The sequence below is a fragment of the Camelus bactrianus genome, chromosome 9 (assembly GCF_048773025.1).
Source record: "Camelus bactrianus isolate YW-2024 breed Bactrian camel chromosome 9, ASM4877302v1, whole genome shotgun sequence".
Classification (NCBI taxonomy): domain Eukaryota; kingdom Metazoa; phylum Chordata; class Mammalia; order Artiodactyla; family Camelidae; genus Camelus; species Camelus bactrianus.
The window spans coordinates 48,643,435-48,671,398 of NC_133547.1; the positions used below are offsets into that span (position 1 = coordinate 48,643,435).

The 27,964-nt window shown below is 40.4% G+C and overlaps 1 protein-coding gene across 11 annotated transcripts in view; it reads left to right on the forward strand.

Annotated features, from left to right (window-relative positions):
- Positions 1–1,637: 1,637 nt before the first annotated feature.
- PDE4DIP (phosphodiesterase 4D interacting protein) overlaps positions 1,638–27,964 on the forward strand; it is a 169,105-nt gene continuing 142,778 nt past the window's right edge. For 4 of the 11 annotated variants that reach the window (XM_074370303.1, XM_074370308.1, XM_074370304.1 and 1 more), the window contains exons 1-3: positions 1,638–1,940; positions 18,059–18,114; positions 22,175–22,320. In XM_074370303.1, the coding sequence (XP_074226404.1) occupies positions 1,921–1,940; positions 18,059–18,114; positions 22,175–22,320 (222 nt within the window). In that variant the 5' untranslated portion in view covers positions 1,638–1,920. The remainder of the gene's footprint in view (positions 1,941–18,058; positions 18,115–22,174; positions 22,321–27,964) is intronic. The other 7 variants (XM_074370300.1, XM_074370306.1, XM_074370311.1 and 4 more) reach the window with 2 other exon arrangements.

The following is a 27,964-nucleotide window of genomic DNA, read 5'->3' on the forward strand; positions in this document are numbered from 1 at the left end:
ACATGTCTGGCTGTAGACAGAGTTCCTCTCCAAACTCAGTAGCCCATAATTTGATTTGAGACAAAACTAAATATAGCACCAACTTTGGTATGGAAGATGGAAATCTGACTCTCCCTACCCCACTCCTTTTTTTTTTTCTATTTTTGACTTCAGAGGCAGCTGAAGAATCTTTCCAACCCAGGTAACCTGTGAGCCTTGTCTCAGGTCAAACTGGAGCTTGAAACATTTCCTGGAAACATTCTAAGCTCAGGAGTGGTGTGGTCTTAGGTACAAGCTGTGCTGAGGTTGGGAGATTCTAGATTAGGGGCCTTTTAGACATTTCTGAACTCTCAAATGTTTTAATGTTATCTTGCCCTCCCAACCCCTATTCTGTACTGATAATTAGGGGAAGTAATCCAAGAGAGGGGAGCCAGGATGATGGTTTGCTTTCAAGAATACAGGCTCCCCACAGTCTCACCAATACTCAGGCATGCTAGGGTCCTTCCTGAGTTAAAATTCTTAGGATACCTGAGAGAATCGGTTTGTTCTAGAGAAGGCTTGTTGGTCTTTTCTTCAGAGGACACGTCTCTGGGACCACACCATGTAGAAGACAACCTGTATCAGAACCTTAACAGACACTTTGAGCCTTTTGGGTCTCAAATTTATCATCTGTGGAACAAATATAGCTAAGTCAACTTTGCCACATGTGGGCACTGTAAAGCTTTCTGCAAATTAAAAAAAGGTCAGTGGTAATGCTAATAATAACAGTGATTATGTCATTTAATAAAAAGGTTTTATTTTAGAGCTAAAAAGGAGCTTCAGGGCTGTAAGCACGTTAATTATAGCATGTCTGACTTGTCTAAACTTTGTTACATTAATAGATGATACAGGGTCTCAAGCAGCGCCTTCTCCAAAGAGCCCTTTTCCATGATCTTAGAACAGATAAAGGGGAGATTCTCGGTCCTGATGGCCACTGTCTTGAAGCTTTTCTAGTGTTCTGGGAAGTTCAAGAAACCTCTGCCCTCTTGAAGCTAGTGGAAGAGCACAGTACCTCTGTGTTTGGGAAATTGAAACCCAGGGAGATAGGATACCATAAAATCAGGGGATGTCTGAGATGGAGGCAGCTAAAAAGGCTGCAAGGTTTTGTAAGGATGCTGCCCTTTCTGAGGACAGTTCCTGGGCGCCTGAGACAGACACAGCAGGTCTCCAGGAAAACAGTATCATGTCCTGTGACCGTATAGTGTGTGCATCTGCAGTCAGCCCGGATGGCACCCCAAGCCTTCCTAGACTCTAGCACTGGCCCTGGGGTTACCTGCGGGTGGGGTGATGCAGGCACAAGAGAGGACCCCCTCTCCAAGTCTTCCCGACAACTGATCGCTTTTTTCCAAAGCCCCTCAGCAGGACAGGAGAGGGACAGAGGGCTTCTCAGTACGGCGTCCTCTAAGCCCTCTTCTGCCAACATCATCCAGGCAGGGAAGACCGGAGGGTGTGTTCAGAAGCGGGGAACCTGGGCCGGCTCAGCCCCAGCACAGCGGCGGTGGGGAGCCCCGCCTCCCCTCGCGGTTGACAGCTCAGCTGGTGCCGAGCAACTCGTGCCAGCCAGTCGTGTCTCAGCCTGGGAGTGTGTGCGCGCACCGCCGGGCTGCCTCTGGCCCCAGCTCCCCAAACGGCTCCGGGCGCCGCTCCGCTCCACGTCCAGCTTCCTCCTGAGAACAGTCCCTCCCTTGTGCCTGTAGCACCGTTCGCCGGAGGTTTGGCCACGTCAAATCGGTTTTCTAAAAAAGCAGGGAGCAGAGCTCTCTCTTCGCCGACACAGAAGGAGGGAGCTGGGGAGGAAAAGGCTCTTTGCGCTGGAGATTCGTGGGCCAGGCTTCTCATTTTCCCAGGCTGCTTCCCCTCCCGGGTGAGGAGCGCCCTGCGAGGAAGGACAGCGCCTGGAAAATGGAGCAGACGTGGACGAGGTAGGTGAGCCGCTTCTCCCCCCCAGCTCGCTCCCGCCCCCCGCGTTCCGGATTCGGCGTCCCTCCCCCGCACCACTACCCCTGCGCCCTTTTGGAGAGGTCGCCCCTCACCACTAGGGGCTTTTGCAAGCTTCTCTTTTTGATCGCCTCCTTCTCCCTAATTCCCAGCCCAGTTTTCTTGGTCCTCCTGCACATGTTCTGTTTTCTGGTGTTTTCCTTGCTTAACGAATCTCCCTTCCATCTAGTCTTGATATTAAAAATACTCAGTGAGGCTGCCTGGAAGTTTATGTAGAAATGTTTTCTCTGTCTTCTCCTTGTTTCGCAGATAAGAGGGATTTCCCCCAGTTCTTTCTTTAGAGATACCCTTGATTTCAGATACCTTGAAAAATATCAGATTCCTTCTCACCTTGCCACGTTTTCCTTCTCAACCTCACCCCCTACTAGTCACACAAAGGCATCGGACCAAGTGAACAAAACCTACCAGCGGTCATCTCCAGTTGAAGCTGACTTTGGGAGAGGAAAGGAGAAAGAAAGGAGGGTGCCCATCATTGCTCAGGCTTTGTTGAGGTCGGGGCAACAGCTGCTTTTGGGTCAGATTTTGGAGATGCTGGGTGGAATTGTGCTTCCTCCATGCCCCCATTGCTTCCCCTCAATATACTTTAAAATGGAGCTCATTCAAGGATAAGAGATGATGTATTAAGACAAAGACTTCATTTTTGGTTTTTAGTGGGAGGGCAGTGGAAAGACTGTATTCAGAGGTGTTTCCATAACAGATACTCCTCCATCTCCAAGATTTAGCTTTGGAGAATTGGAGTGGGGCCAAATGAGTGTTCTGAGTCCTAACAGAGGGCAGACTGTCCTAACAAGAAGGTAAATGTGGGGCTTAATGGTACTTGTGAAAAAGACCTGGGGGCTTTTAGCTGATTGTCCAACAGGAGTGAACTGTATAATGTGAACTTTAAGCTTAGGGTGTGTTGATAAGAAAGTACACTATCTAGATTTACAAGTGATGATTCTACTTTTTGCTCTTTTCTGCTCTTCTAGGCTCTCCTAGAAGTCCATGCTCTGTTCTGGGCACCACTAGATAAAAGAAGTGCAATCAAGAGACATGAGGGGACTGAGAACCGCACTTGAGGGGTGACCAAAGGACATAAGGCTCTTTAGTCTGGAGAGGTCAGGACTTGAGTTGGGGGCCCAGATGTGGAAGCTTCCTTCAGATATTTGAAGAGCAGTGGATAGTAGACAGATTAGATTGATTTGGAATCTCTTAGGAGGACAGAGCAACCAACTGGAGCAAGTTGTGTGGAGGCAAGTTATGGCTTAGTGTAAAGGAAAAACTTTCTAACAGGTGACCTGCCTGGATAGTAAGTAGATTCCTGACCCTGGAATTATTCAAGCAAAGGCTAGGTAACCACTTGATGGTAGAAAGGGTGAGTGTATCAAGGATTCTTGCTCTCTGTCAGTGCTTTTCACACTTTAAAAAAAGTATTATTTATTAACTTTTTTGGACTTTAAATGTAGCAATTTAAGACAAATTCAGAAATAATTTAGAAAATCACAAGTCACGTGTTTATAGTTCAATTAATTTCACAAACTGAGTATACCCATATAGTGAGCACTAAGATCAAGAAAGAGAACATAACCAGCATGCCTGAAGCTCTTGTGACCCCAAGGATAACCATCATCGTAACTTTTAACACCATAGATTAGTTTGGCCTGGTTTTGAACTTAATGTAAGTGAAAGTATCCAGTGTACTCTTTTGATCTGGCTTCTTTCACTTACTCGTATGTTGCAGGATTCTTCCACATTGTTGTGTGTAGTGTAGTTCACTCATTCTTGCTTCTCTGTAGGATTCCATTGTATTTAACTATATCAATGTATTTGTCCATTCTGTTGTTAAGAAGCATTTTGGCAATTTCTAGTTTGGAACTATTATGAATAGCATTGCTGTGAATACTCCTGGATGTGCCTTTTGGTAAACACATATACACATTTCTGTTGGGTAAATACATAGAAGTAGAATTGCAGGGTACTAGGAAATGCATGTTCAGCTTTAGTAGATACTTCCAAATAATTTTCTAAAGTGCTTAGAAAGAAGATATCTGCTGAGAAGGAAGGGCTGAGATACACTGTAAAGGTGCTCCATACTACTAGTCATCAGAGAAATGCAGATTAGAACCACAATGCCATACCACTGTAACATATCGGAATGGCTGAAACGAAGAAGACAGAAAATGTCAGATGTTGGTGAGATAGAAGACTCAGGATGTTCACACTTTTTAAAAAATCCCTACCTTCACTAAGAAATATATTTATATTGCAACCAAGTACAATCCCATATGTAACTGAAACAAAATGTAACAGTAGTCAACCTTGATATGTGTTGTACTCTGATCTTTTCCATCCTATGCTTTTCCTTTAAAAAGAAAAATGCTTGTGTGACTTAATTTATTTCACCACCTCATGGGTTACAGATGGAAAAATCCTATAATCTTATATCGTAACCAATGTCTCAGATACTTCCTACCTTGAAACTAAGGTCAGTTCATAAGCATTTATTTTAAATGTGAGCCCAATACAGGCAAGACACTGTGCTGAATGTTAAGAATTAAACAATGAATGAGGGGGAGACTCAGTGGTAGAGCACATGCTTAGCATGCATGAGGTCCTGGGTTCCATCCCCATTACCTCCATTAAAAATAAATAAATAAACATGAAGAAACCTAGTTACCTCCCCCCTCAAAAATAAAATAAAGTAAAAATTTAAAAAGTAAATTTTAAAAAACCAAACAAGAAAACAAAAACAATGAATGACATGGCTTCTGCCTATGAGAGTTTTACTTTCTTGGCTATAATTCTAATAAAGGCTAAGGCAGATATGTGTTTTGGCTGCTCTAGGAGCACAGTGGAGATGCACAACTTGGAGGATTCACAGAATAAAAATTAAATATAAGGCTACCATTTATAATAAGCTTGCATTTACTAGCTTGTGTGTTAATCCCTTTGCATGGTTTATGTCGCTTAATCCTCACAACCATATGAGATAAATATTGTACTCATTTTTAAGACAAGAAAATTGAACTTTAAAGAGCTTAAATAATTTGCTCAGGTAACACACACAGCAAGAAATATAGTGTGGAATGATCTAATTCCAAAGCCTGTGCTCTTAGTTGCTTCACTTGAATTGAGTCCTGAAGGTGACTTGGTTTCTGAGTTGGTTCTGAAGCCAGCTACTTATCCTGACTATGCTTAAGCTTAAGACTGTGATTCTATTCCCAAATTCCATTCTTGGCCATTCTGGAAATTCCCCTCTGTGACGAGTTCTCCACACGAGCCCCCACACCCTTTATCTTGCTAAGTCTGCCCACAAAGGACAAGGTGCTGAGTATTTGGGTTCTCAGACTTAGTGTCCCCTATTAACAGCTGTCCATCTTCTGCCCTGCTACAAGTCAATGGGAGTATTTGTCCCCAGGAGTGTTGTCTGACTGTTACTAGACTCTGGTTAAATCATTTGGGGAGAGCATAGTTGGTTCTGGAATAGCAGATTTCCCATGATTACAATGGCCTTAACAAGAAGCTGGCTTGGTCCCTAATCGAACTGTTATCCATGAATCGGGTAAGAGCTGTCACCTCATGGAGATGACAAGGAACCTGGTGATGAAGGTAGTTTTGCTCACTTCATTGTCTGGTATTGATCAGGCAAACAGCTTCTACTGCTGTAAATTTTTAGCATTCGTGAATCTGGACTAACAACTCCCTAGAGCGGTGTGGGTGTTTCAGAGTCCCTGCTTGTATTAGTTTCCTTTTGCTGTTGTAACAAATTACCACAAACTCAGTGGCTCAGAGCAACACAAATGTATTATCTTGCAGCCCTGGAGGCCAGAAGTCTGAAAATTGATCTTCTAGGTTAAAATGAAAGGGTCAGCAGGACTGTATTTCTCCTGGAGGCTCTAGGGAAGAATCCATTCCTTGCCTTTTCCAGCTTCAAGAAGCTGTCCACATCCCTTGGTTCATGGCCTCTTTCCAGCAGTGGCATCACTACAACCTCTGTTCCTTCATCTCACCTCCTCCTCTCATTCTGACTCTCCTGTAGTTCTCAATCTCTCTCAAGGAGCCTTGTGATTACAATGGGCCCAATGGGATATTCCAGGATAATCTCCCCCATCTCAGAATTCTTAATCACATCCGAAAGTCCCTTTTGCCATGTAAAGTGGCATATTCACAGGTTCCAGAGAGTAGGAATGTGGACTTCTTTGGAGAGCCATTATTCAGCCTGCCATACTGTTAAATACTGGAAAAAGGCATTACTAATTCTCTTTACCTTTTACATGGAAATGTTCTTGTTTCTAGCAGATGGGAAAGCTGAGTATAAGTCAATCAAATCATGTATGAACCTTATACAACTTCCTTGAACAAATAACTCAAGAAAAAGTGAACTTGGACTATTTAAGGGCTATCTTTAAGATTGAAGGTTAGGAAAGGAAAGCAAATTAATTGGTCTGTTTTGTTTTGTTTTCTATTACCCTGTGATTTGATTTAATAAAATGCAAGTATTGTATTTGCCTGCTGTGGCTGTGAACATTTGGAGAAAGGAAATAATATCTAAGAAAAATAGTGATTCAGTCTCAAAATTGTAAATTTAAAAATTTTGTTTCTCCTCTTTCACATAAAGTATAGCTTTCAAGTAAGACAAGATGCCCGTTTACCATAGTTAAAATGCAGTCAAAAGATACCCATTGATAGCTTATTTGCACTGATTCTGCTCAGTATTAACTCTCAGCCTAAAGAAAACAGGGGCATTTATTTCTCCCTGAATTTGTGGTAACTTACCACAGGGTTCTGTTTACTAATGCATAGTAACAACCAGACATGGCATTTCTCCCCATTTTATACATGTGGCAGCTGAAGCTAGAGGTTAACTAAGTGTTGGACCACAAAAGTCTGGTTGATTCTGGTATCTTTGCTTACCATGATGCTTCTGCTTTGCATATATCACTTTTTATTAGGAAAATGCTCCTTTTCATAATTCTATAATTGAAGCATGACTGGATGTTGGATTTCCTGTTTAACATTCAGCACTTCTAACAATTAATTTTCTGCATTTGGAGGACGAAAATCTCTGCCTTTGCGACTCTGATCTGCTTTTAAATAGGCCTGTGCTTTAGGCTTGAGGAATTTATCTCAATCACCACCGCTTGCTTATTTACCACATACTGGATCAGACTGGACCCCCTCTTTCTTCTTCCAGCTTACGTTCTAAGGCTGGATCTAGAACACCAGCAGACTGGGAAATGGCTGTTCCTGGCTCTGAAAGGAGAAGTTGGCTGACCCTCCTTAGAGTGCCCCCTCCGTTCTGGGTGACTCAGTGGTAATTTATACAAGGCTATGTGGAGTAGCCATCCATTCGCCCTATTGAAATGGGCCCTATTTTATAAATAAAATGCCAAACTGGGCTCAGAACATTCCACAAGTTGTCCCTGGCAAAAATTCAAATAGCGTTTAAAGTTAGAAGAAAGTCCAGAATAAAAGAGATGTCATGGTGACCCAAGGTAGCTGTAGCCAATTTTATTTTAAAGCATTCAGAAGCACTGAGGACTTGTTTTCCTCTGTCTCAGAGCATCTTCTGAGTTTTGTCGTCATCAGGACAAGCATGATCTGAATTTTCTTTTTTTTTTTCCTCATGGCTGAAGCATTTCATTAGTCCTAGACTATTATAGTAATACCAGCAACACAACTATCTGTATTTCCATAGCACTTTAATAGTTTCTAATATATTTCTCCTTAGTATCTCTCATTATCTCCATTCATTTTCTACTTGTTCCACTCTACAGAAACTTCTTTCTCGCTTTGTTTTTTCAAGATCAACTAGGGAAAAGGTAACCTGCAACTGGTGTCTTCTTATCACGGCCAAGGTAGAAGGCGTGTAAAGAAGCAATAACTGCTGATATGTAGAAAACATTGACTGACAAAGAAAATGGAATAATTTCTAGCATTTCATGAAATTTCATAATATATTTATTTTCAATTTCATAATGTGGAATTGAATTATTCATAATGTGGAATAACATGCCATGCGGTATTATAATGCTTTACTTAATCATTACCCGATAGAGTCCTCTAAGTCTCCAACTTTTAATTATTATGATTAATACTTGATTAAACGTCTAGGTGCATCATACCTCTTCTTCCATAAGATTATTTTTGAATGCTGGGTGTTCAGAAGTAAATTAACTATGTCAAACATTTCTAATTCTTGAAAATGTATTGCAACTTCCTTAGGGTTTAAGACTCCTGAAACTCATATTAATGTGAAAGATATTTCATTTAATCAATACCTGAGTCCCTATTATTGCAGAAGGGAAAGTGGAGGCACACTGATATAAGGTGACATATCCTAGATTAGATAATCCCAGGTGAATCAGAAGCAACATTCTCAGTTTTTACCCCTCTCTAGAGTAAAATGTTTCACTGTCACTATTAATCTGTCACCATCTTAAAGTATTTCCTGAAATAGTAATAAACAGAAAATTGCAATATAAGAAAGTAAAAATGGATATAAATTACATCAAAATTATCCATACATGTTAGGATGTTTATTGCAAGGAGAGAAGAAAATAGATGCTGTATTTGGTTATGGGATTATGGATAATACCTCTTATTAAAGATATGTTTTAAGAGTTTAGTAAAGGCTGCTTTAAAACTAAGTCAATATATGTTTCTACAGCAGAAAGAAATTTACATTTATTCTACCAAGTGACAACATGTAAAGTTTGGAGCTGAGTTGGTTTTAGAAAAGATTCTTCTGTGCAGTATTTATAGGTTTCCAGATTATTGGTATCATGGGAGCAGCATTATTGCCAGCAGACTAGGTAGCTGGCTGTAGAGTGTCTCTTTACTCACCCTGAGCTAAAATTATTATGAGTGGGCCCTAGTCTACCAGTTGTTCCCACCTACACATCTAGCCTTGCCTTTGCTAAGATAACTTTGTTTACCCTTTAGAGGTTAGTTTCAGCATTACCTCCTTTCAGAATTATTTTTGGAACCTAGTTCTGGGTGTTCTCTGTAGCCAGAACACACTCTGCCTTCCCCATTATTGCATGCAGCTGGTTGGTTTAATTGGTAGTTTCCATACTCTATAAGTTTACTTGAAAAAAAGGACTGTCTTTTGTCTCTAAATCTTCAGTATCTTAACAATGTTTCTAGCATATAGCAGATCCTCAATGAAGAACTTCCTAGAGAACATTCCCTGCAAGGCTCATGTGAATATCTGTTTGGTAGGTGTCTCCTTTCTGTGGAATGGATCCGCCGGTTATCAAAGCTTGATGCCATTATACATTCAAATTGTATTTATTTGTTGTTTAAGAAATAGGCACCAAATTTCTGTTATGATCTAGACTTCTTAAATGCTGGATACATGATAGTGAATGAGATAAAAACCCTACCTTCAAGCTGCTGACATTCTAGACAGGTCCCAAGGCATGAGTATATATTACTGTTTTAACTTGACCTCACGGTTCCTTAACTCTAATTCACTTCAGTACACCATAAGCAAAACCCTTCTTTGTAGCCCATCCTCACTCCAGATTCTCTATCTTTAGGATTTTTAACTCTGAAATTATATCCCCTGACCACAGTGTCCAGTCCCCCATCTCCTCACTCTCTGAATATTCAATTTACCTTATTATTTACTCCAGGTCCTCCATTCCCTCATGTCTTCCAGGCCATCTGCTCTTCATTCATCTCCTGACTGAGCTGAGACCTCAGGACCAGCTCTCTGAATCATTCTCAGCACTGCTTTAGAATCTCTTACTGCCTTAACAGTCCCCCACTGTTGGTAATCCTCAGTTAATTTTATTATCCTCTGAGATTCTATAAGCTTTGTTTTGGTGCATTGTAAAACTATACTGAGAAGGAAGACTCTAGATTCATCTGTATAATCTTTGGGCAGGTCTATAGTGTGAAGGTGTTCTCCTCCTCTCACCTGCCTCCTCCCCTGACTCTTCCTCTTCCCCTAAATTGCATAAAATTGAGGGTATAGCTCAAGTGGTAGAGCACATGCTTAGTATGCATGAGGGCCTGGGTTCAATCTCCAGTACCTCCATTAGATTAATTAATTGATTAATTAATTAATAAACAAACCTAATTACCTCCTCCACCCCCCAAAAAAACTAAACTAAAATAATAATAATAATAATAATAATAATAATAATAATAATAATAATAATAATAATAATAATAATAATAATAATTGCATTCCTCAAAACCTCCCATTTCAATAGTACAAATAAAATCAAGGTACAAAATTGCATGATTGGTGTTATTTCTGTTTTGTGGAATTCACACAAGCATATGAACCGAAGATCAGCTAAACATAAAGACCAAAAAATTTTTATCAGTGTTGCCTTTAAGTGGTAGCATTTTTATTTTTATTTTTCTCTATACACTTTTGTCCTTTCCAAAATTTCTAGAAGGATCACATAATTCTTTTAAAATCATTAAAAACAGACAAAGATTATGTGAATACAAATGTAGACAGAAAAAAAATTATCTACCTTTTAATGTTTGGTCTAGGGCTGTGAGATGGACTGGGCCAAGTGCCTCGACATTCCCCAGTGCCTTGTGAATAGTGATTGTTAATGAAAACGGAGGAGTACAGAATGCATTGCCAGGACCGTGAGTAAAACACACAAGCTGACTTTTTAGAAGTGGGTGGAGAGACCATATACCATCCCTGAGTAATGTGGCTGAATCCAAAGCAGATTATTTTTAAATTTTTTTTGAAAGAGTGATGTCAGTGTCGGCTGATTGAGGGGACAGGGAGGAGAATTTATTAGACATTGGCATGTCTGATGACCTCATAGGGCAAAGTGGGGGAAATAATTATTTGAACTGCCTTTACGTTTTTACAGCATTAAGAGGTTTCTCTGAACCTTGAGGAATAGCAGCAAGAAAAATTTGATTCCTTTTAGGATAAAGACTCAGTGCAGGGGCAAAATAGGTCATAAAACTCAAAACTGTCGCAGATACACAGTGATGTTTGTAGCTCCTGGTAGCTATTGAGTACTTAGCACTCCAGAAAAATGCCTCCCAGAGTTCTGTTTGGCCATACCATTCTCACTGAATAGATCTGTTGAGTGAAGGGTGTAATTGCAGCTTGTAGTGGAGAAAAGTAGATGTTATTGTCTCAGTGCCAAGTCAGCTCACACTAAGTCCGCATGCAGAGGGAGACTCACAGTGATGTTCTCTCTGTTCTGAGGGGCTTTGCCAATTAAGCATTCTAGCTTGCAGAGGTTATAATGATAGGTCTTGAGATGAGAAAAAATCATCATCTCATGGTATTTACTATATAACAGTCTTGTGCTCTGCATCTGTGACTTCTACCCTATTTGCATTTGAATATGTGTTTTTACAATTCTGGTGCCAAATGGGGGATATTGGCAATATTTGGAATGCAGAAGAATACTCAGTGTCTCTCTTAGCAAGAGGAAAAATGACCTGAGATTTCTCAGAGCTTGTTCACAAACGGCCTTCCCAATTTTGATTGTGTCTGTTTCCATCACCTCCCCTGCCTGTCAGTTTATTCTCTTTGTCTTTTAGGGGCAATGCCAAGTATTATCACAGAAAGGATTCAGGAGGGGCATGAATATTTGGAGAAACTTGGGTAGAAATAGGGAAGTGTAAAATAATGTGTGACTCACTTTTCAGGACAAGACCTATGTAAAAACTTGCCACTTCCTCTTTAGGGTTGTAATTCATTTGTCACATGATACCTGTTATACCAGTAGCAGGTACTCCAGTGTGAGCTGTGTATGTATTGGGATGAGTTGGTGCCCCAAGAAACAAGTATGTGTCAGGAGTTGATCCCACCTCCTTCCCAAGGCAGCATGACCCACCTTCCTTTGACTTGACATTCTCAGGGGTCATTTCCCTGGGGTCAAGGCAGGTACAAAGGAGGCAACTGGCAAATATGTGGGTGGAAATAGGGCTTATTGGACAGAGTAAAGGTTTGGAGTCAGACAGATACAGTTTTCACATTCAGGCTGAACAACAACTAGCTGTATGATCGTGGGCAAATTACTTATCCTGCTGGGTCTCTTGTTTCCTCATCTGTAATATCAGGGAAACAATACCTACAGGATTTGTGATAACTGAATGAGATAATGCCTGGAAAGTATCAGTCAATCAGTAAGTGGTGGTGGCAGCATCGGTGGTGGGTGGTGGTGGTTGTTCACAATAATGATGATGGTCATTGAATCCAAGATCAGTGTTGAGGAAAATTCCAGTGTAAGAAAACATGTCAAACTGTAAAGGCAGCCCAGAGACTATTACCTGTAGGTGTCTTTGTTTCTAAGTTGACACCACTTGTGAAACCCTGCTGTTTAAAAATCCTCGGAGCTGGAGTGTCACATATTAGAGAAAATAGGCCACCAGTCTTCTCCTGCTGGCTCTTTTACATCTGCAAGGGTTGCATGTGGGCATAAATTAAAAATATGAAAAAGAGATCTTCAAACATTTGAAAGGTTTCTTTTATTTGAACCAGAACCTGGCAACTCATGTCAAATGAGCTTTAAAAATATGGGAATTTAGAGCAGGGTGTTTGTTTGGACCCCAACAAACAGCAGAGCGGAGCAATCTTTGTGTCATCACACATATCTCCCTCTCTTTGAGAAGGCCATGCTGAGCCTAACCCCATATTTCATCTTTTATCAAGGGCCTTAATAGGAGAGCTGTGTAAATAAATCAGAATATGTTCCTTAATTTTTTTAAAAAAAGAATTAACCTTTTATTATAAAAATAGTAAAAAAAAAAAAAAAAAAAAAAAAAAGAAAGAAAGAAAGAGGAGAAGAAGGAGGAGGAGGAAGAGGAGAAGGAGAAGAAATTCGTTTATATTTTCTACCGTCCTAACCCCCAGCCATTTCACTCTTCCAGACTCTCTGCTAGTCTGGATAGTCTGTATCTGTGTTTTTACTAGAGTGTAAATCTTAGTTCTACTCCTTTCTTGCTGGCATTGTTTTAAGTCATCTGCGGAGGTCCTAAGTAGTTAGATAAAGCTATAATGTTTGAGGACAGAAGTGTGAATGAAGAAATGGTTTTTCCCCTTGGGTCCCCTTAATACTCCTACCTGAGGGTTAGAGTTTGTGGGAGGACAGCTTGAGGGGACGGAGAGGTGAAAAGGAAGTTGGAAGGGGTCCTGAGGAGCAGTTTAGGTTTACTCAGGCAGGAGGGAACAAAATGAAAGTCCCGAGCACACCCTTCATTCTCCCATTTTAGGGCCTTTGTCATGTTTCCTTATGTATTCACACCCACGCTTGAGGCCTAGATTCACTGTTCTCTGTTTTCTGTAGATTTCTTAGATCCCTTTCCCCAACAGGACAAAATTAACTGCTATCTCATTTATGTTCTGAAATTTCTGTTTTAAATCCCATCATTCTAATAATTGTCTCTTTGAATCCTGTCTACCTCCCCCAATAGACAACTCTGAGCACCTCGATTTCTAGAGATTTCTTTTTCATCTTTATATTTTCAGTGCTTGCCATGTAAGCAACTTCTCAATAAATGTTTACAAAATGGAATGAAAAATCCTAAAAATAGCAATCAAGGCCCAGTTTTTTGCTCTAAGAACTGCCATAGCAGATTGTTTTTCTTCCTCTTGCATTTTTGGTTATAGTAAGAAAACCATATAAAAAGAAGTTTGAAAGGCAGAAAATGCGCCTGGGAAGATGGTCTTTATCTCTCGGCTTAGAGATGTTAATTCAGGGCAGTGGTGAGTGATGAAGTAGGGGGTCAGATCAGGTGGTGCTCCAACAACCTAAGTGTGTGATTGCCCTGGGGAGGGGGCCTGAAAAAAAGCCACCCCCTTGGGAGTTTGGACACTCATATGGGGAGAAATAGTCCTAGGTTGATTATCTTAATAGGTAAGACAGAGGAGAAGAAAGTAATGGGGCCTTAGATATAGTTGGCTGGGGGCGGGACATGGTTTTGGTCCTAGATACTAATATCTCATACTGTTCAAAGACTTGTTGCACATCCTGCTTTGTAATTGTGAAGTTGTATGATTGCCATTTTGCCATTGCTTGTGAATTATGTGTTCCATTGACACAATCCATTGCTCTTCTCAGTCCACAAATTAAGCAGGCCAAAATACAAGGCAGTAACACCAAAGATGCATTTTGCCAAGGATGGTCTATGGCTTCCTTACAGAAGATATCTCTCTGTAGGCTCCATCATGGTATTACCCTTTGCTAAGGAAGTTACCTATGTTTCTACTCCTCCCCACCATGTTACGAGAGACTAGACTAGTGGGGCCAGTGAGCCGCTCACATCTTAGAAAGGAGCCGCATCAATGGTCATTTTCAAGCAAACTAAAATTGAGTGCTTTGGATATCCCTGATGTAACTGAAACTACCATCCTTAGAAAACTTTTGGAAGAAATCATCAGAGCACAGTTTGACAGCATCAGAGTATCAGAGGGTAGCAGATGGCCTGGAGAGGAGCAATTATTTTCTGATCATTCGCCACCTAATCACCCTGCAAAACTGTAGGAAAAGCTCATACTATGGGATATTGTATGTTTATGTGTTGTTTGAGTTTGGTATCTTCATAGCTACTTATCAGCAAGTCAAGAAAATGTGAGTAATACACCATGGAGAAATTAAGTAAGTGAAGGGCTGGTGGGTGTGTTATACTTGGAAAATGTTTGGTTCTTCAAATGAAGCAAGAGAGTATTTTGGCAAAAATTTGTAAGTATAATTTTAGTGGAATTGCTTCAGTACTGACAGATTGGTGAGGTAGAGAGAAAAAAGATAAGCCTCACTGAGGGAAAGTTTAATTCATTTATACAAGAAAAGCAACATGTAAGGTACAAGTGTCTTTGGGGAAAGATTATATATGTACATCTATGCAGGAGAGTGGTAAGTAACTGATGAATCACATGCTAGCTGAGCATGAGTCATTCGTGGACTGATGTTTCAAAAAATGTATATATAGAAACACTTGAATTTGGGAAACTAGGACAAGAGTATACTTTTTTTCACCCTGGACTTGGGTAATGCAGAAGACTTTACCAGCATATGTTAGTGCTTTGTGTATCTGCCTGTGGCCAGGCTTGAAGTCTGTCTCTAGCATATGCCAGTTCTCCTTGCACTTTAGTTATCAGATGTTGTCACAAATTGCAATCCCCTTGACATATATCTGTTTCTTAACCTTGAGCCCCTTCTCTGAGGGAGCATCAAATTCCTTATCAACCTTTTGGAGCAGCTGAGTGAGCCCCACTCTTGGGCAATATGAGAGGTAACTTGAGCTGTTAATAGAGTTAAAGTGATTTTTAAAACAATCTCCTGAGACTACAAAAAGCCCATTAACTCAGTACCCATCCACAGTGACCTCTCTACCCTTCCGGTTATTGCTTTATACCAGGCAGGCAGCCAGCTAGCTCTGGGAGAGTGTGGGGTGGTGGAGAAGGTGAGGTATCTTGTGGGACCCATCAGCACCACCTTGTTGTAGATTGCTCCAGATCTAGAATGTGAAATCTTCGGAGCAGGGAGCACTGAATGAGATCATGTCTGGAAAGTTCCCCCATCCTTGGAAAGTATTAAAATGGGTTTTATGTTTCAGCATCTATTCAAATAGAACTGAATAATTACTGCAAGGAACCCTAGAAATTCATGCATTTCTTTTACAAATATGTAAGGAAACTGCAGCCAGGAGGGGTAAAGGTGATTTATAAGCCAGTAAGTGGCTTAGCTTCACGAATTAATGAATTGTGTGCTAAGCCAATAGGCAGATTAAGACTGTGTCTTAAAGGAAAAATGAGAATTTTGTCTGTATATAGTATATATCAGGGTGACAGCCTCAGAGACACAGGAAGAGCTGGGAAAGTTTCATAAATGAGTGTATGAGCAGAGATTACGAGGGCAGGGAGTGACAGGGACTATGGCAAAGCGGAAAACATACCTCTTCTGTTTAAAGGTGGCAGGTTACCCCTCTAGGCAGGAAGGCAGGCCCAGTATTGTCAGACCCATTCATTTCCCAAGAGAATTTAGAAATGAATCAAATAAAATGTGTTGGATGGGCTAAATTTGGCCTGAGGAATGACCCTGCTCCTGACAGCAGTTGAACCGTTACCTGGCTCTGTGGGCTGAGAATAAAGGAATCTATCCAGTGCATGAATAGCTGCAGCAGAGAATATGTTTTTTCCCCCATAAATTTTTCAAGACATTGTTCTGGCTGATTGTTTCAAAATCCTTCCCCTACTTTTTCTCAGCAGAGGGGAATCCAGAAGTAGTACCTTCATCTCTTTCATTCTTCACTCTCAGGGAAAATTTTTAATGAGAAGTGGAGAAGGGAAAGAGGCAGAGAGCCAGGAAGAACCACAAGCTGGTGACCTGCTTTTGAATAATAAAGAATTGCCAGGTGGTGTGTGTCGTCCAGTTTGCCCTGTCTGGTACTTTCATGTCCATCTGGAACTTAACATAGTGAAGATTTATGCCAAGATCCAGCCCTGAGGGAAAGAAGAAAGAACGTCAACGATTTCTAAACAAATGCCAGGCTCTCTTCCACCTCCCAGGGAATGTCTCCTGGCTTTTAAAAAGAGAAGCCCACTAAATCTCGGCTACATAATTATTTTCAGAACAACGAACTGGGAATACCCGAGGGTTTAAGGAGTAAGCTACATGTTGAAAGCATCTCCCAGTAGGATTATTGCAGTCGCTTCTCTGTTTCTGCCTTCCCCTCCCAGTCTGCGGTCAAAACAGTAGCTGGCCCTTTTAAAACATGCGTTGCTCAGTTCATCCCTTTTTTTGCCTCACAAGACTCAAGTGGCTAAATGCCTCTTAATGTCCTGAAAGGCTTTATACAATCTGTCCCCTGCCCAGCCTTCCTATTACTGTCCTGGCCTCGCCTCCTGCTAGTCTGCCCAGCCACACTGCCCTCTTGTTGTTCCAAAAATGCCCTGGCATGCTTCCTCTTAAGAGCCTTTGCATTTGATGTTCTCTGCTTAGAAGACTCTTTGCTGAAATACCCATGTTATTGCTTCCTAGAGAAGCCTTGCCTACTGAAAACTGAAACCCTCCCTCCTCCCCATACCGCCAGCACTCTATCTCCAGTCCCTACTTCAGTTTTTAACAGTACCTGTCCTCAATTGCTACTATACATTTTACTTGTTTCCCCCTAAGTTCCATGAGTGCAGGCATTTTTGTCTATTTTGTTCACTGCCACATTCATGGAGCTTAAAACAGGTGCCTGAAGACATAGTAGGTGCTTGACAAGTATTTGTTGAGATTTTTTCCCCCTTCTGTGCTAGGGAGGGTGGTCTTCACTGTGCCAGACAGATATACTTCTTGCTACTGAATCGTGATGTTTTTAACATTTCCGTTAGTAGACTTTGTCTGTTTTCTAAGTTTTCTGAATCAGTTCTACTTCCTGAACATATCTTGATTTTTCTTTTCTGTTGCTTTTCTCCATTTCTGCTCTTTTCCCTTAGTTCAAACCATCACAACTTCTTGCTTTCCCCATCTACTTTTGTTCACTCTGCAGTGTCATTCTGCAGCCTGATGATCTATCCAAAATCTCAATCTGGTCATTTGCCATTATTCCTGCATTTAAAATCCTTAAGTGGTTTCCCATTGCCCATCACACAGAACTCCATCCTTACCCCATCCCACAAGGCCTTGCATGGTCTGGTGACAACACTGGCTTTCTCCATTCCTCCAACAAGCCAAGCCAAGTTCCTCCCCAACTCAGGATCTTTGCTGGCCCCTCATGATGGAATACTCTTCTGTTCCCATTTTTCATCTGGCTGACTTTCTCTTCATCTCAGTGTAAATGTCCCTTTCTCTGAGTTGCTCTGCATGTTGCTTCATAGCACTTGCCACAACAATAATTCAATACTTGTGCGGTTGTTTGTTCAATGGCTGTCTCCACAGGTACCTACTGAGAATAGGAACCCTTCCTGTGGGGTTTGTCTTTGTATCTCCAGGACTTAACACTGTCCCTGATACAGTACTAACTTAATGAATGTCTGTGGAGAAATAAATAAAAACAGATGTCTTGCCACCCCAGGGATTGGACACTGTGTGGAATGATATCTCATTAATTAACGATATGTTTCTCTCCACAGAGATTATTTTGCAGAAGATGATGGGGAGATGGTACCCAGAACAAGTCATACATCAGGTAAGGAGGTCATGGGCCTTGCCTTGCTAAATTCTTCATCTTCTGCTGATCATAATTCCCTTAAATTATAAACCCTTTAAATTCACCATGGCAATGTCTTCAGATTTTCTGTGAATTTCCAAATTTGTACATACCACTGTAGCATATAATTCCCAACCTTCCTAGCACAATCCAGTAAATCATAACTGAAATAGTTATGTGAACTCTTCAGACTTCTAACAATTCTGTAATTGCAAGATTAAAATCACTTGTAAAATGATTAAAATAGATTTTTCCACTAAAGTGAAATCTCTAATATACCATTAAAATGGGTATAATAATAGTGTCAACCTCGTAAGTGAGATTAAGTGAGAAATGCTCTTAGTACAGAGCTTGTCAAGGAATAAGAACCCAGTAAATATTATTATTATTATTAATGTATTCATAATAATATATTATTCCTGCATTAACATTAGCCAGGGGTCTACCTAAGTTATTAAACCAAAGTGAAAATAACACTCCTCTGGGGGCCAGTTTTCACAAAAACTTTTAGTCACTTACTGTTTTGCTTACTTTGCTAAGTGATTTGCCTTTTTGTATCAGCCTTAAAACACAGATGGTTCATATGCACAATGTGGAAAAGTTTTTAATTTGAATGTGTTAAGGACTTTGGAGTCACTTAAAATTAGCATTTGTAATTGTGTATGTGAAATCTATGAGTTCTAAGGGTCTGTCATACTCATTTTGAGTATCAAGAGTCTCCATTTTGAGGTAAAAAACAGAAGGACTAGGGCAAAAATGGAAGAGGAATGGAGAAAATGCCTACTAAAAGCAAGATGCTAGGTTGGGTACTTTCATTTATTATTTTATTTAGTCCATATACAAGCTCTGAGAGGTAAGCATTATCACTCCCATTTTTACAAAGGCAATTAAGCTCAACAAAATTAAGAGATTTGCCTAAATTCCCACAATTTGCATGTGGTCAGGATTGATATTCAGTCTTCAAAGGCTCTTCTCTTTCCATTATATCCTATGAATATAACTGTAATGTATTGTTGTTCTGTTTATCAAATTTCTTCCAATTGATAGCCTGTTTAATTTCACCCAAATGTGGAAGAAATAATTTTTTTCTAATTTATTCAATTAAAACATTTGCATTTACTTAGAAATATCAGGATATCAGCAAAACAGGTGCAACATTATTATTACTACTACTGTTATTATTAATTTGCAATCACAGACTGGTATACAATTAACAGAACAACAATTATTTTGTACAAACTGAATCAAAGACAATTGAAGATGGGAAAAAACCCAACTCCATCTATAACTAGTTTGTGCTGTGTACCAATAAAACCTGCTTTAAATTTCTGTGCTAATTTAAACCCCTATACTCTGCCAGGCAAGGTTAGTGGCTATTAAAAATACCATTAAGGACAGGGCTATCTAAAGGCACACTTGACAGTAGGTTATTTTTAGAAAAATGAAAGAATGCTGTACAGTGTCCAATTTAAAAACAAGTCATATGGCCTTACATTTCCCTTTTTTTTTTCCTTTAAAATCAGTGATGGTCTGGGAGGATATAGCTCAAGTAGTAGAGTGCATGCTTAGCATGCACAGGGTCTTGGGTTCAATCCCCAGTACCTCCTCCAAAAATAAATAAATAAACCTAACTAAAATAATAATAAGCAATAACAAAAAAAGAATAAATAACCCCAAACTAAAATAAAAATTAAAAAATAAAAATAAATTAATAAGTAAATTAAATATACATACATACACACTAAAAAATAAGATAAAATAAAATCAGTGATGTAATGAGTAAAGATTTCTAGACATGGGGAAAGAAACTGCACTAGAACCACCCTATTTATCATTATTATTTTTTGTTCATCTTCGTCATCATCCTCCTGATCCTTTTGGTCTTTCTTCTTTTCATTTCTTTCTTTTTCTTTTTTTTTTTTTTTTTTAAATTTCTTTTTTAAAACAGGGAATGCTGTTTTCTGAGCATTTTTTTAACTATGAGAAGTTGATTGAAGTATCTGGGGACTTTTTCTTACATTCCTTTGGGCAAGTTTGCAAAAAGAAAGAGAAAGAGGGAGGGAGGGAGGCATACACTCTCCCATCCCTTAGTTGCTTTTTCATTCTGTAGATGGTTTCCTTTGCTGAACAGAAGCTTTTTAGTTTGATGTAGTCCCACTTGTTTATTTTTGCTTTTGTGTTGCCTTTGCTTTTGGTGCCCATGCATATATGGCCCATTAATTTTCAACAAAGGAGACAAAAATATACAAGGCAGGAAGGAAGGAAAGAAAGAGAAAAGATAAAGTGGAGAAAAAGAAAAGGAAAGGACAGAAAAAGGGCATATGGTAACATTTCACATCTTGGTGCCTTAGGATCCTCTTTGCCCGTATGTCTACGTCGAGTTAACTTTTCCTCAGTGAGGCAGAGTCACCCCGAGCCCCTTTCACCCTCACTCACACTGATGCTGTCTGTGGAGCTCAGTGTATTGCGATGGTTGTCATTCTTTCTGATTTAAAACAAAAATTGCTCTCAGTAATAAAGGCTAATTGCTTCCTTCGGTCAGCCAAGAAAAGATGTATTTTTCTATGTGTCCTACCTGAGTCTACAACCCCAAGCCCACCTCAGTTGGAGGTCCTCTGAGAGTTCTGCTTGGAGGAGGCCCTGTTTGCCGACTCTTTCACAGAGTTATTTCTCCAAGGCAGGTTAGTAGCAGCAGAGCCTTCACTAGCTTCTCCCAGGGCAATGCTCCCTTTGGTTGATGGAAAGACTGTGTTTCTGCCCCTTTGCCTATTTCTCCCTGACTCTCTGACCTGTTACAATCCCCTTCACTGCTAAAATAACACAGTGTTGGCATTATTGTTAAGAAGGTTGAATGGAGAGAACATGGGATTGGTTCTGCCCCTTTTTAGCAGTGTGGTTTTGGGCAAGCAAACTTTCTGAACCTTTATTTACTCATTAGTAAAATAGATATAATAATCACATCAGTCTACTTCACTGGTTGCAGTAACTTTATAAATGCAATAATTCATGTGAAACTATTTTGACCTGTAATACCTGTTAAAGATGCTGGCTGTTACAACTGTATTATTCCTATATGATTATCTGAAAGATTCTCTGTAGAGAGATTTGTAGAAATACTTCTTAGTTAGTAGCTTGATTTGTTTTTCAAATAAGGTCATTTCAGTTATCTTTGGTCAGGTGACAAACCACCCTAAAATTAGTGGCTTAAAACGGGGGTCAGCAAACTGTCGCCCGTGGGCCCAACTGCCATTTTTGTAAATAAAGTCTTGTGGCAACACAATCATGCTCATTCACTAATATATTTTCTGTGTCTGCTTTGAGCTACAAGGGCAGAGTTAGTTGTGACAGAGGTGATGCCCATGGGCCTAAAATATTTACTATCTGGCCCTTTAAGAAAAAGTTTGCCCACCTAAGGCTTAAAACAACAATGATTTATTATTTCTCACAATTCTGGGTGTTGACAAACAGAAATATTCTTCTGCTGGTCTCACTTGGGATCACTCAAATAGCTGCCCTCCTCTGACAGCTTGACTGGGACTGAGGGTCCAAGACAGCCTTTCTCAAGTGTCTGGCAGTGGTGACTGGCATCTTCCTTCCCCCTGTACTTGGCCTTTCCTTTTCCAGGAAGGTAGTCTGGGCTTCTTCACAGCACAGGGGTCTTGGGGTTCTAGGAAGGAGAGAACAGAAATACAAGGCCTCTCAAAGCCTAGTCTCTAGAACTCATCCACTAGTGGCATTTTCATCACACTCTCTAGGTCAAAGCAAGTCACTAAGCCAGCCCAGACTCGAGGGGTAGAGAAATAGACTCCACTTCTTGATGGCAGGAGCAGGAGCATCACATTACAAAGGTGCATGGACATAAACCAGTGTGCTTTGCCAGGGACCATCATTAAGATGATCTATCACGGGCGACTTTATGTGAACTGCTTTTATGTGGCCTAGAATTGATTTGTATTTTGCAGAAACCCAAACATGCAGGTTGGGACAATCCTAATGCCATTATTATATAAAATTTACTGTTGTTCTGCTTCACTGGCAGCTTTTCTTAGTGACACGAAAGATCGAGGCCCTCCAGCGCAGTCACAGACCTGGAGAAGTGGTGAGAAGGTCCCTTTTGGACATTCCTTGAGAGCATTTGAAAGACCCCTTCAGGTGCAGACCCAGGCTCTTCGGGACTTTGAGAAGGTAAGTCACATGGGTAGACAATTATCTCAGTTAGAAGCAGTCCCAAGAGATAATGATGCCTTATAAAAATATGACCCGTGGCTTGGTCTGGGTTATGGGCATTCTCACCATTACAATGTCTCTTTTAAGAGCATTTGTCCCAATAAGCTTGTGCACTGTTAGCTGTGTGCTGAGTACTGTGGTTCATGGGCCATTGCCTGTGCCACTGATTCTGTCTCACTGTTTTTACTGCTGGTTTACTTCTCAGATAAATTCAGGAAGTTTAAATGGCACCCTGAGTATCTGGCTGGACCATAGTGAGCCCAGGAGACCGAGTCAGTCAGCTGGCATTATATCCTCTGCTGCTGGCGTGGGCCACTCTAGATAATTGGGTACTGTCTGCAGCATGGGATAGCTCAGCCACAACCATGTGCTTCTCAACATGAATTGGGCACTGCTGCTTCAAACTCCTGATTTAACTCTTGAAGTGTTCCACATCTCTGTATCTTTATCTTTAGATTTGGCAAAAGCCAAATTACTGATAATCTAATACACACCCCCAGCTCCCTGTGCCCTGGATTGATCCAAGAAAGTCTGCATAATAGAACCTATCTCTTGGAATTTGTCTGGCCTGGAGAGAGAGCACGTGGGATTTCTTCCACCCTTGTGTGCTAAAAAAAGAAACAGCTCTTTGGTGCCCTCTGGGGGTTGCCCAGGAATTAGTACACACTGAATACTGTGTAAAAATGCCCTGTGGTGTGTGGGTTTCTTTCATTCTTGAACTGATAGCTTATGATATAAAATAATAAAAATTCCACTTTCAGAAAAAGGTGAGCAAAGCAGTGTTGGCATGAGTTTACCCTGTATTCCCTCAGTTTGTAAATAGAAATGTTTCCCTAGGACCTGATGTACATCCTACCAGGCATTCCTGTGGACAAAGGTTATGCTCCGTATAATGAGTGCCTGAGAATTTAAACAGCCTACTCAGTTTTTTTGCTCAGAGTCGTCATGGATACTGCTTTAAGAAAAAAAAAGACAGAGGGAGTTTGCAGGAATATTAAGTGGCTTTTGAAGATTAAACCTCTGAACAGCTGCGGTGCTGATGGTGGGAGTAGGGCTGGAGCTACCCCAACCCCCCCCCTTTTTTACCTTTTGCATCTGCTGCGATGTGGAAAGGGTGAGCAGAGCTGTGGTGCTTTCAAAGCTGGGGGTGGGGGTGCTCCCTGAAAGTCAGTCTGCCTGCGTGTTCCTTCTGGCTGAGAGGTGAATGGATCCTAGAACTGAAGTGTGTCACCTCCACTGGTAGGATGAGTGGCTGGATGCTGTGGGAGACAGAAAATAATGGGCTGAGTTGGGTGATGCGCAGGGGTCAGGTGTGGCGTCATGAGTCTTCTTCTCTTGGCATTCAGGTCTAATATTGCTGATTAGTTACTAGTTATTAGTTTTATTAGGTATTATTATTATTATTATTATTATTATTATTATTATTATTATTATTATTATTAGTTGTTAGTTCTAATATCCTTATTGCTCAACTCTGAGAACCAGAAACCAAGCCAGGATGCAGAGAAGAGTCCAATAGGAGATATTTTAAATGTCTCTCCCCTATGTGTCAATTAATAAATGAATAATAGTGAGGTTACAGCACACTTCTTGGTCAGAATGGTCATTGCCAGTAAACCAAGCTGTGTCATGCTCACATGTCTGTTCATCTTTTTTTTTAATGGAGGTACTGGGGATTGAACCCAGGACCTCATGCATGCTACGCACACACTGTACCACTGAGCTACACTGTCTCTTGATGTCTGTTCATCTTTACATCCATTCATCCATCCCTCCACTCTGTAGACTTTGAATGATAGCACCTACTGCATGAAGAATCCATGAAAGAATTTGAAAATTAGAGGACACAGAAAAAAATATAGGAGAGAAGTGAACATATTCCAGTGTCCCACCCTAAAAAAATGGTAAAACTCTAAATAAGATGATATTTTCTCTAAGCTGAAATCATGATTCAGTAGCCGTGGGATAAAGGCTGGGAGCTGTGCTTGGAAAGAGAAAAGAGACATATTAAAGGTTTTATGCCAAAGAAGGGTCAACTCCTCCAGGGCTTAAAGCAAGTGACAAAGAGATACAGGCCTGGGTGGAGCAGCTAGGACTCCATCTGTCTTAGTGCTTTCAGGCTGTTGTAATACAGCCTGGGTAGCTTATAAACAACAGAAATTTCTTTCTCACAGTTGTGGAGGCTGGGAGCCCAGGATCAGGGCACCAGCAGGGTTACCTTCTGGTGAAGGGCTTCTTACTGCTTCATAGCTGTGCCTTCTCGCTGTGTTCTCGCATGGCAGAAGGGGTTAGGGAGCTCTCTGGAGCTTCTTGTATAAGACACTAATCCCAAAGGCCCACCTCCTAATACAGTACCACCATTTTTGGGGATTAGGATTTCAGTATATGAATTGAGAGGGGGACACATTCAGACCAACGTACCATCCTTATTTCACCTATCCCTGCAACAAACACTCGATCGCTTTAAGTAAGATGCTGTTTCTGCCCTTAGTTATAGCCTAATGGGAGATACAGACATTGAATTACTTACAGTATAAGATGTCCTTATCATAAAGATCAGGACAGTGTACTCCGAGATCTTGAGAGAATGTTTAATTGAAGGACAGAGAAGGGCCTCCTACCAGAGGACATCTCTCATGGGGGCTGCACATTGAGTGAGGTCTCCAAAACTGAGTTAGATTTTACTAGTCAGAAAAGGAGATTATAATATTCCAGACAGAGGGGAAATTTGGGTAAAAGGAAGAAGGATATGTCCATGAATAGAGCCAGTGAGAGACTGTGCTAGATGGATGATGTGGTCTGAATGTTTGTGTTCCCTCAAGATCCACAGGTTGAGATCTTAACACTCAAAGGTGATGATTAGGAGGTGGAACCTGTGGGAGATGCTGAAGCCTTGAGGGTGGAGCCCTCATGGATGAGATTAGCACCTTATAAATGAGGCTCCAGAGGGATCCCTAGCCCCTTCCACCACGCAGAACACAAGGGGCAATCTTTAACCCAGAAGAGAGCCGTCACCTGACCAGGCTGGCACCACAATCTTGGACTTTCAGTTTGTGGGAGCACACTCATGGGTTAATAAGTTGTAGGGCTGCAGTGCAGAAAACTGCTGCTCACTGTCTTGCTGAAAATGGCAAGACACACCTAGCTTATTTTAGGTGTAGGTTGTTAGCTATAGGGCTGGCTGCTTCTGCTTCTTGGAAAATCATTACCTCTTGCCCTTGCTGAAAACAGCAGGGCATTCTTCGCTTATCTAGTTAGATCTTGATCTTTATGGGGTCTTTGTGCCTGCCTGGTTTCCATTACGGGTTGTATACTCCCTAAACTTTGTAAACTTCTCCCTAAACATACAGATTTAGACTAGTGTTGGGGAAAGGATATAGCTCAGTGGCAGAGTGCATGTTTAGCATGCACAAGTTCCCAGGTTCAATCCCCAGTACCTCCATTAGGATAAAAAAATTAAAGATAAGTAAATGACAAACCTGCCTACCCTGCAAAAAAAAAAAAAAAAAAAAAAAAAAAAAACAACACTAATGTTTCTGTTTTTCACAAAACTGCTGACCTGCATACCTGCATGTACACCATGCCCCTTACATGTTCCTATGACGTGTTTTACCTTAATCCTTTGTTTGACTATTCTCAATAAATACAAGAGTTTCGGAGGGGCTCAGGGGGAGTTGGAGTTGGTCTCTGACTCCCTCTCACTCTCTTAACTTAAGTCTGCAGTAATTCATTCTTCGGTGGTGGACAAAGCCTGCATTCCAGCCTCCAGAACTGTGAGAAATAAACTTGAGTTGTTAATAAGCTACCCAGTCTGTGGTATTTTCTTAAAGCAGCCTGAACAGACTTAGTCAAGTTGGGTAAGGAAGGAGACTTAGAACAAGGGAAGAAGTAATATAAAGGTACTTAATCAGTAAAAAGTAATTGAGCAGTAACGCAATTGCTTCTGAAGTGTTTGCTGATATAAGAAATGCTAGGAAAAAGAGCCTTGATTCCAGAGTAAGCGATAATAGACTAAAAATGTAAACACTGGCATATTATGGAAAATATATTTATTGGTCAATTAACAAGTGAAAGCAAATCCATGGCTACAAATCCTGACAGGATATTGGGTCAGAAAGATTTTTACATACAAATGGCCATAGTCTTGTGTTGAGAAAAATGCATTTCTATATGCTTTCTCACTGACCACAGCACCTACTCCACCTTCAGCACCTCTGGGATGAGTGAGACTAGAGCAGCACATGGATAATACTAACTAGCATATGCTGATGACTTTCTGTGTGTCCAGTAGTGTTCTAAGTATGTGTAGTATTAACTCACCTAACGCTCATGGTAACGCTGTGAAGAAAGCATGATTACTACCCCAAATGAGGAAATAAAGGCACGAAGAGTAACAAAGGAATTTCCCCAATGTTTCATAATATGAGCCTGAAAATACTCATCCTTTGTGTGACCTAGGTTGGTGATAATGAAAGTGCTGGCTCATACAGGCTGGAATCATGGAGCTTCTCCTATTTAGATGGTCAATTCTGTCTTCCCTAGGTAAACTGTAAATTCACTTCTGTCTCCTAGTATTCTCCATCACATGCTTTCTATTCTATTAATTCTCAACTGCTTGCAATTCAGAGATGTTTTGTACCCTTTTTTAAGTTATTTTTACTGAATTATCTTTTTTTTTTTTTTTACATTTGTAGGTGACTTTATTTTTAGGTTTTATTGGAGGGGGGGTAATTAGATTTTATTTTTGCAAGCAGTACCAGGGATTGAACGCAGGATGTTGTGCATGCTAAGCATGTGCTCTACCACTTGAGCTATACCCTCCATCCAAAATGATTTGTACTCTTTAAGTCTTTGTTCCAGCTGTTCCCTCTGCCTAGAAATCCTTTTCTCTCCTATTCTTCACCTTACAGCCTACTCATCCTTCAGATTTCAGTTCAGGTGACTTTTGTTTGTTTGGGTTTTTTTCTTTTTAGAATGCCTCTTCTCACTCTCCAATTTCAAAATGTAAACCAGAATTTAAGCAGTCCAAGGGCAGAAAACCTCTTGTTTATCCTTTTCTCATCTCTAGAACCTAGCATAATGCCGGTACATAGTTAGTGCTCAGTGGATGTTCACCAACTAAACTGAACATGATGAAAAGTACCAAAGATTGAGCATTACACTGGATTTGTATTTTGCTTGGCCTCTACTCAGTATTCACTGAATGTATTCACAGTAAGTAAAATGATTCTAAGGAGGGTACTGGTGTATTAATTTATTGGTTAGAATAGGAAACTGAGAAGTCAAGAAAAGTACATTTATTTTCAATAATTTAAATTTGAGTTTAAAGGGAGATAATTTCCCACCTAAACTGTGATGATAAAATTATAAATGTAAAATAAGGGGAATAAAGCAGAGATCTTTTGAAATATTTGACAGGACTTATTAAGATCATAATAATAACTAATAACAATGAGTGTTTATTATACACTAGGCACTTTTTACACACTTAGCATATTTTACTTCAGCTATCTTTCAGTTCATCTTTATAACTTCTGAGATAGAAATTATTATTACATTCATTATATGAGTGAAGTGACCAAGACTCAAAGAACCTGATGTA